This window comes from Gordionus sp. m RMFG-2023, chromosome 2 (assembly GCF_954871325.1).
Source record: "Gordionus sp. m RMFG-2023 chromosome 2, tfGorSpeb1-WG-v2, whole genome shotgun sequence".
NCBI classification, from domain to species: Eukaryota; Metazoa; Nematomorpha; class Gordioida; order Chordodea; family Parachordodidae; genus Gordionus; species Gordionus sp. m RMFG-2023.
In genome coordinates, this window is record NC_088776.1 from 60,571,049 (window position 1) to 60,581,150 (window position 10,102).

The 10,102-nt window shown below is 29.8% G+C and overlaps 1 protein-coding gene across 1 annotated transcript; it reads right to left on the bottom strand.

The window, feature by feature from the left end:
• Positions 1-3,096: 3,096 nt before the first annotated feature.
• Positions 3,097-3,429, bottom strand: LOC135924533 (CCHC-type zinc finger nucleic acid binding protein-like). The gene has a single exon (XM_065459593.1). The coding sequence runs from the start codon at positions 3,427-3,429 to the stop codon at positions 3,097-3,099; it is 333 nt and encodes a 110-aa protein (XP_065315665.1).
• Positions 3,430-10,102: the final 6,673 nt, after the last annotated feature.

Below are 10,102 nucleotides of genomic sequence, written 5' to 3' on the forward strand. Positions count from 1 at the left end.
ATGGATGCGCTCCAAAGACTGCGCTGTCTTCGGCCACACACTTTCTTAATCTTTTCAGGGCTTCGGAGCCCAAGAATTACATCTAACAAAAGTTCGACTGATATTTTCAATGTCTCGGTTCCTGGTCACCAAACATATTTTCACCCCCCCCCCTGTTTTATTTTTTCCATTCCTTGATGCCCAGCATGAATCATCGCCATTTTTCTTAGTTTGGTTGGTATAACACTCATTTTTTCTTCCTCGCACCAAACACTCATCTATTATCGCTAATTCCTTTTGTACATATTTATAGGTCCTGTCTCCCTCCCGCCACGTTTTCTGTCCCTTAAGGCACGCTTTGATCCTTCTCAATTCCTTATCTTTCAAAGTCACTCTTTTAATCTCTTGGCCCGCCTCGAGATACTCCTGCCATGGTCCGAATCAGCCCTTGTTCAATTTCTTCCTCCCTTTCCTCTTGTTCCTTCTTCTCCAAATCATCCCCAGCTCATCTGGATAAAATGTCTGGTAAATAATTTTTGTATATCAAAACTCTACGAGCAATAACCATCCCTGCAGCCTAGGCGATAGCATTAGTTCCTTGTTATCCTTCCGGAATAGATGCACCAACGGCTTGTGATCGATGTAAATAATAAATCTGCGCCCGATCAGATATTCACGGCATTTTGTTAACCCGAAAATAACAGCCAATGCTTCTTGCTCAATCACTAAATACCTTATCTCTGTCGCTCTAAAGATTCTTGAGAAAAATAACACCGACCTTTCTACCCCATCAATAGAGTGCAACAGCGCTCCTCCTACACCTTTATGAGATGCATCTACTGCCAATATCACCTCCAATTCATTATTAAAACACAATAAAAGGGGTTCCTTTCCTATACGACCCTTCAATGCTTTGAAGGACCCCTCTTGTTCATTTGTCCAATCAAATTTTCTTCCTTTCTTTATTAACTGATATAAGGGCGCTCCTATTTGAGCAAATCCTTCCACAAACTGATGATAATAACTTAACATCCCCAAAAATGCCTGTACCTCTGCTTTATTACTGGGTATAATCATATTATTAATTTCAGTCATATTTTTATCCACGGGCCGCACCTTCTTTCCTGTGATATTGTGCCCCAGATAAGTCAATTCGGTAACCCCCAACACGCTTTTCTCCCCGCTGGCTCTCAATCCTTTCTCTTTAATTCCTCAAAATCTTTTCCAATCTCTGTTCATTTGTTCGAAAATTTTCCCCGTCACCAAGACATAATCCATATGTAGAAAACTCACTCCATTCCCTGGAAAACCGCAACTATCGTAGGCTGAAAAATGGGAGCTGAAACACTAAGTACAAATGAATCTACAAAATGCAAACAAATCCTTTCGGCGGAGTAATCGTTAACAACTTCCTTACCTCCGGCATTGCCTGTAGTTGCAGATATGCTCTAGAGAAATCCACTTTTGAAAAATAAACACTTCCTTTTAAACTAGCTAGTATTTCCTCTAATCTTGACAAGGGTAACCTCCACTACCCACGGATTTACTGTAACTCGAAAATCTGCGCATAAACGAAGTTTCTCATTGGCTTTTTCACAGGCAGTAACGGAGTCGACCATTCACTTACTCCACCGGACATACAATACCTTTTCTTACCCGTTGATTTAACTCCAATTCCACTTCCTTTCTTCATTCAAACGGTATCCTCCGTAACGCACAAAACTTCGGAACGCAACCATCTTTTAATTTAATGTCTACTTCATAAACTCTGAGGCAACTTAAGTCTTCGTTGAAGATCTCCCGATAACTTTGTACTAATCCCCGCCTTTGCACTCTGGTCATAGCCAATTTTATCCCCTCGTCTTCCTTAGTATCAATTTTTCTTCCCTGAGCATTGCTCCTTCCTTTACCTTTCCTTACCCTTGATCCAACTCCAATTCCATTCTCCATTCAAACGGTATCCTACGTAACGCACAAAACTTCGGAACGCAACTTTTAATTTAATGTCTCTTCATAATCTCTGAGGCAACCTAAATCTTCATTGAAGATCTCCTGATAACTTTGTACTAATCTCCGTACTCTTTCTTGCACTCTGGTTATAGCCAATTTTATCCCCTCCTCTTCCTTAGTTATCAATTTTTCTTCCCTGAGCATTGTTCCTTCCTTCATTGTTTCCCGATTCTCTTTCGTCTTTGTATTCGTCATTTCTCGATATTCTTGCGTGGCATCACCACTCGATTTTCCTTCTATGATTCCTCCTTCCTTTCCTTTCTCCTATCTTCTTGTAATATCACGACTCCTCTCATTGGCTCCAACGTGTCCCGGGTAATTTCTACCTACTTCTCCTCTTGAATCATTATTTGCGGCTTCTCCCCAAGAATTTCTTTCCCCCATTTTACCTTTAAGATTTTTCTTCCCTATTTCGCCCTTGGAGTTATTCTCTTTTACTTCTGTTCTATCATTACCTTCCTTTATTTTTATCCTCGAATTATTTTCATTTTACCGCTCCTTAAATTATCGCTCCTTGAATTAACGCTCCTTGTTTAGCTCCTTAAGTTATCGCTCCCAGCTTCTCTCCTAAAGTTATTTCTCTTTGTTATGCTCCTTAAATTATCGCTTATTTAGCTCCTTGGAAGACTTTCGCGGTTTCCCTCATTCAACATGGTCTCAATTCCAGGCCAAGGTCATAACAGCATATTCCTCACTCGTTATTGGTACAAATATTCCCTATGATGAAAATACCCCCCAAAAACTATACCATGGATCAATTCTAGTGATCCAATCTCAACCCATCATTGCTTCTATATTCCGATTAATAATCCATAAATCCAATATTTCAACCCTCTCCTCCGATGTCGCCCATCTCTACCCTACCCATGGCTTCCAACAAAGTTTCAACAAACTGCCTTATTCTCAACTCTTCATTCTCTATCCTTTCTACAGGCCAAATATTTTGATATCCTTTATAACCAATTACCGAAATGGCAGCACCTGTATCAAATAACATGGGAACCATTCTTCTTCCCAAATTTATCATTATTCTAGGACAAGGATCATGGACTATTCCCTCTTGTAACATATTTACGCATTCCTCTTTATTTGCTTTTCACTGTATAATCACATATTCTCACAATCCCTCGCCACATGCCCACCCTTACGGCATCGAAAACATTCCATATTTTTCTCCCCTAACTCTCCTATATTAATTGTCCGCCCCTCTTTCCCTCTCTCCGGCTCAATATTCCTCACATTTAAAGCATTTGGACTCATCCCTCTCTGTGGGAAACTACATTTGTTATTGTAATTGTTCGCATTACATTCCTCCTTATTATGCCCAAACCTACCATAAACAGCACTTCTTAATCTCTCTTGTCTACCCGGACAATAAGGGGCTATATGTCCTAATTTTCCACAACCTAAACACTTCGCATCCCTGCAATCTCTGAGCATATGACCCGGTTCAATTATAACAACTAATTACCCCTCTTCCCCGAGATTCAAAATTCTGTCTTAATTCTACTCTCCTTCCCCAAAAATTTTCTCTGGGATCTCTATACGGTCGCAACATTTGACTATTTCCAATATTATGTTTATCAGAGCTATATACTTTACTATTTATATCGCTATCCGTCCACCCTTTAATTAACTCCTGAACCGGTAACCAAGTAACTTTGCCCATCATAACCTCTTCTCCATTATGTCCCTCAATGGTCAAAGTTTGTCCTTTAACTCTTACGCTGCGGCTCCTTCTCATTCTACTGACCTAAACAAACTACATATCCATATTAATAGTATAACCAACGCTCCAAAAATATTATACTGAACCTCCCAGTATTTAACAAATTATAAACATTTCATCACGGCATTATAAAATATTTATGATCAATTTTAAAATAAAAATCTTGGTTATCTGTAATGTCAACAAGTAAGATATTATAAGTAACGTATATAAGCCAATGATGCACATATACATGCACACTTAATAAGTCACTGGATGACAAAATTCTTGTAAATTTCTTGTAACAGATTTATGTTTAAAAATATTTGGGCAACACTTTCTACAATTTTTGATAAATATCGCCTAACAGTTTTATAATTGCGAAAATTTGGGCAGCACTTCCGTGTATCTGGTATAATTTTTTTGTGAATTCGTCTAACAAAATTATATTGGCAAAAATTTGGGCAGCACTTCCGTGTACTAGGCTTAATTTTGGGTAAATTTGTATAATAGATTTATGAAAAATTTGGGCAGTACTTTCGTTTAACAGGTTTTTACTCGCCAAAAATTTGGGCAGTACTTCCGTGTATTAGACCTTTGTGGTTATACCAACCTAATAACGTTCGAAACTCTCGGGTAACCTACGAACCAATCAAGTACACCTAATAAATTCCGAACTAATCAGGTACTTCATACCTAATAACTTCCGAACCAATCGGGTACACCTAAATCGAGTATTTTACATCTAATAAATTCCGAACTAATCGGGATAACGCGAAGGCGCAAGTAATTGGCCACCACTATTTTAAAAAGGTCAACAAATAAATATTTATAATTTAAATCCTAAATATTTAGTGTAAATATTATACTGTTTACGATTAATGTTTTTCAAAGTCAAATTTGTTCCCTTTGTTCAATATATTTTCCCTCTCTTTTTTTACAATAAAACAGAAATGTATGACTCAATTTAAAAAAAAAATAAACGCAATAATAATTTTTTATTTCTTTTTTCTCTATATATATATATCTATTTAATTAATGCATAATAATAAACAAAAAATAATAATAATTTTTTCTTATTTTTAAAATAGCATTTTTTTTATAAAATATCACACGAATGAATGCGCAAAAAAAATCAAAAAATATTAATCACAAATAACTCATTTATTATAAAAAGTGACTCCTCGCTAACACGATACACATAACAAATACAAAATACAATATCATGAAAAATACCTTTATCAATCCAAAATGCAATATTAAATTAAAATGGCATAACTGTGAATTACTTTATATAATTAAATTAAAATGGCTAAACTACAATTTACTGTAATTAATGTTAAATATAAATATTTAAACTACGAATTGCGGTATCTAAAGTTAAATTAGACTGAGCTAAAAAATGAGACAATGACTAACATAGAAATTGCGATGTTTAATTAAATTAAATTGTCTAAACAGCGAATTGACGATTTAAATGTTTTAAAATGTCTAATTTATGAATTACATCAATCATTAATTACCGCAATTCGCAGTTTGGTCATTTTAATTTAACATTAAATCCGACAATTCGTATTTTACTCATTTTAATTTTAATTTTAATAACATTTTATTTTTAAAAATGTTAGTTATATTTTTTATATTTTCATTTTTCCTTTCAGTATGTGCACACATGTAAATATTTATTATAAGTTTTCATTTTACTTATAAGAAAATATTCAAAAAAGTTTTTTTTTTTTTTTTGAAATTATAGTTTAAGAAGTTTAAATTCGGATGATTAATCTTACAGAGATTATAAAAGCCAGCGTAAATGACGTCATTTTATTTGTGAAATTTTTTATTTACATTTAAAACAACATTTATATGTTTTTATATTTCATTTTGCTATAAGAAGGTATTCGTAATTAAAGTTTTTTATTTTACCCTTGAAAACAGTTTAGTTATATACTTGATATTTTAAATATATATATATTTTTTATTATATAAGAAAACGATTTTTTATGTTTGGGATTATTATGGTTATTTGAATAAGAATAAAACTTATTTTTTTTAATCTACGTTTGTGAGTTCATAGCAAACTTCATTGTGTTTCAAGAATAAACTTCCTATTCAAAGTGCCTCTTCATCCTAATATCATTGTGAATCAAGCTAGACTAAACTTCATCTATCATAACTAATATTAAGTAATAACCGAAAATTTTATTAAAAGTTTTGAGTTTTAAGCATTTAAAAAACAAACATTACATATATTTAAAATTTAACTAATATTGATTTATATTAGAATATAGGGTTAAATAAAAGATTTATTGTTGAAATAATAAATATCCCAATAAAATAAAAAATAGTAAAAACTCTATATCAAATATGTTTATAGGGTTATAATTCATATAGTAATTATAAATATGAATGTATATTTAAATATATCAATTAATCAATCACCAAATAAATAATATATTAATGTATTAAAAATGTAAAGTAATTATAATTCTTTTAGTTACAAATGAATCAATATTGAAATTTATCTGTTAAATCCATCATTAAATAAAATTTATGTACTATTTCAGATTCCAGTGCTAGAGGACTATAGTATGCAATTATAAAATATTTTATTTATGAATAAATTATTGAAAAGTTAATAAATATTATCATTCAATATTATTATCAAAGGGTGTGTGTAAGGATGGCGAAAAAACTAAAAAAGAAACATAATGATACTAAAAATTAAAGGAAAGTAGTTAATCACAGCTACAAATTACATATTTAGATATAATTATATTTAAATATAGTTACTAGTTATTTTACAAATTATTTCTATAATCAATTATTTTTATTACATATAAATTTAAAGGATGAAAATATAATTTAATAAAGAAATAATTGCACCGAAAAAAAATATACCACAATAAAATATTTGTTTCTACTTAAAAAATGTCAAAATCTAGAAATGATATTTTTTATTTCATCTATTAATTAATGGATATTTTTAGTTCCCTTCTTTAATGAACTTATACCCGATTACATTTTTTAAGAATAAATTATATTCTACACTTAATTCTTTTTTTATATAAAATATTTCGAATGAAGCATAATGTCTCTTCCCCTGACTAGGTGCCGAAATCTCTGTTGATTGTAAAGCCGTTTCACATTTTAACTAGAATACACTTAGAAAATGAGCCTACACGAGTCATTAATCGAAATTAATTTCTTTATTGCTTATAATACACTTTACCTCAATTCCTTACTGATTTACCCTTTTCCTAAAACTCTAATTTTTTTTACATGTTATCCTGCTAATAAAATTCCTTCATTGAAGCCATTCAACAAATGGATCTTAATAAATTTTTATTTATCTTTGTATCAAAGATATTGTTAAATCTATTAACTCGGGGTGTTCCTTATACTTGCATACCTGGTATTTCGGTGGATTCAATGATGAAGTAAATATACCCACCTGAATTTATGGAGACTGAGACTGTAATGGACCCTCCATCAACCCATGGAAATCCGAATTCACACCCCCACCCTTAGACAATTGAACCTAATTAACAAAACTTTAAACCTACAATCTAGTAAAATTAAATTTTTTAAACTGCGCTGTTGCTGTTAACACAGCATCTCCTTCTTCTTCATACAACTCTTGAAACTCTTTTTAAATTGTCGGAGTTATTTTCCCTACTCCCCTCCCATTTTCTCTTGAGAAATTTCATTATTTCTCAGTTCCTATATACCTTACTGTCGACTCTAATTTTTTAAATATCCGATGCAATTTTTGTTTACGAGAATGGTATCAAAGTTCTGATTGAAAATATTGTAAATTAAGTAATGAAATAGCTTTGACTCAAGATTCCTTATCTTAATAGATCTAATCATAAGTTTTTTAAAGCTATTTCCTCAGTTTACAATACAACTAAACCAAAATGAGCTCACTCACGCCATTGGTATTTGTCCAAACTGCTAAATAACTCACCCCAAATTCCGATTGAAGGTCTATTTTTTGAGGAACAATGAAAAACATAAAATTAAAAATTATTGGTATTAAAATATTTGACTCGGCCTATATAGAACCATGGTTTGATCCAAAAAATAGGTAACAAATTATGAAAATATTGTAAATTTAATATAAAACAAATAAAACATCTTAAAATTCATGTTTTTTAGAAAAATATATTTAAATTTGCATGATTTTTTTATAAATATTTTCTATCAAAATATATATCCAAAAATATATAATTTATATTATTAGTACATATTTTTGAGCATATTCTTTCTTTTATATTATTTGGAAACATATTTATATCGAAGAACCTCAAAAATATGGATTCGTTTTGTTCAATTTCAAAAAATACGCATCTAAAGTAAATTTAAATCGAGAGTGATAATTAAATAGGCCAAATAGGAAAAAGTGGAATAATGTCAGAAGCTAAAAATGAATTAGTTCTTCAATATATTATAAATGTCTTTTAAATAACATTTATCCATTCTACCTAATTTTGTGGTACATTGTAGCTTTGAATTTTAACATGTACAATATGTTTGAGTGTATTATCAAAAAATATAGTGATTATGTACAAATATAAAATAAATTATATTAGATATATAACCAAATATATTTGTATATGGAGAACAATTAACTGGTAATGATCGAATAATAGCAGTATTATTTATTCTATGATTGTCATTTTTTTGTGAGAATATCCAAATTTCATGTTGCTCCTTACTACCAAATGAAACATAGAGTGAGTTTAATATTAGATAGATTGTAGCTAATATTACCACTTCATAAAGAAAAATAGTTTCATTTTTAGAAATATTTAAATATATCATTTTTTTTATAAACTTTATCATATAATTTAGTAATATTACCCAATGGTTTGTATAAAACTATAAGTAATATTAAATTATTTCTTTTGTTTCTTTTTAGGCAAATAGTCCTTTATAATTTGAAGATTTAAGGATGATATCATCTAAAATTAGGGAATTTATTTTCTATCGTCTTTCATTTAAAAAAAGGATTTTATTAATTAAGTGGTTGAAATTTATTTTATATAATAATTATTCAAACCTGGAACTTCAGCTACAACTGTGTTTAAACTCTGAAATTTGATTCTCAGATATCGTAACTCTAATAAAATTGGGATATTTTGCTTTATCAATTAGATTCAATATATCTTCAGAAGTTTGCTAGATAATAATTCAAAAATTATTAGTTGATTTAAATCAATAATATATCTAAAATTGAATATTTAATTTGCCTCGGTACAAGTAGCTTACGAATCTCTAAATCATGTAATTTTTATTTTCGCTTGTTTATAATTTATTAAATTCTTAGTCATATCTTCAACTTTTTAAAGTTCTAAGTTGGGCTGTATGAATAGCCATTCTCATGGTTTATGATTAATCAATATAATTTTTTCGAAAAATATAAGAACGCCATGTAATTAAATAATTTTTTTATATACATTACAACGCTATAGAAAGGATTCAGTTTAATAATGTATCTTTTAAGATAAAATATTAGATGCAGACTATTCTGATCTTATCAAGGGAACATAAAATAGTCCTTCTAAAATAAATACACCTTTTAAAATTGATTCATGAAAATCTTTTATATTTATACAATATTTTATAAATAATTAACATTTAAATAAAATGATTTAAGTATTTCCTTAGAAATTTAAGTTATCTTTCTATATTGTGTAATTTAATAATTTTCGTAGTTATTATTGATTTACATATTTTGCATTTTATTTAATAAATTTCTATAAATAAAATTAAAATGCATCATTTTGATTCAAAAAAAATAAATGAAAAGACATTAAATTTGTTTCACCTTTTTCGATTTTATTAAATAAATTGCTGATATAAATTTTGAGTATTTGAAGTTAACAACTAAGAATTGGTATTATGAAATATCCCTTAATTATTTACTTTAAAATTGATCTATATATATTTTGTTTAAAATATTAACTTCAAACTCATTTTTCTTAGTTCCAAATATTTATTAAACATTCCAATTTATGATCAAAGATATGCTATCTAGATAACAATAATCTCAGTGATTACCTTATTAAACTACTATAAAAATATTTCCTTACACTAAAATATATCACAGAATAAATTTTACCAAAACCAACATGCTAAGTATACAATCTTAATAAGGATAGCGTCATGAGTGAATTGGGCAAAATTTTTAGAAAAATTCTTGATCTTATTCTTCCGGCAAAATAATAGGAGAATATTCATCGTAGCCCGTACCAGTTATAATCCCTCTTTCTATATGTGCCCCTTATACTCCAATTAAAATAATTTGCACAAAAAGATGATTCATATTTTGGCCTATATAGCCAATATCTGATGGTCGATTAACCTTGAGGATATAACACAGCGGACTATAAGAGAACAAAT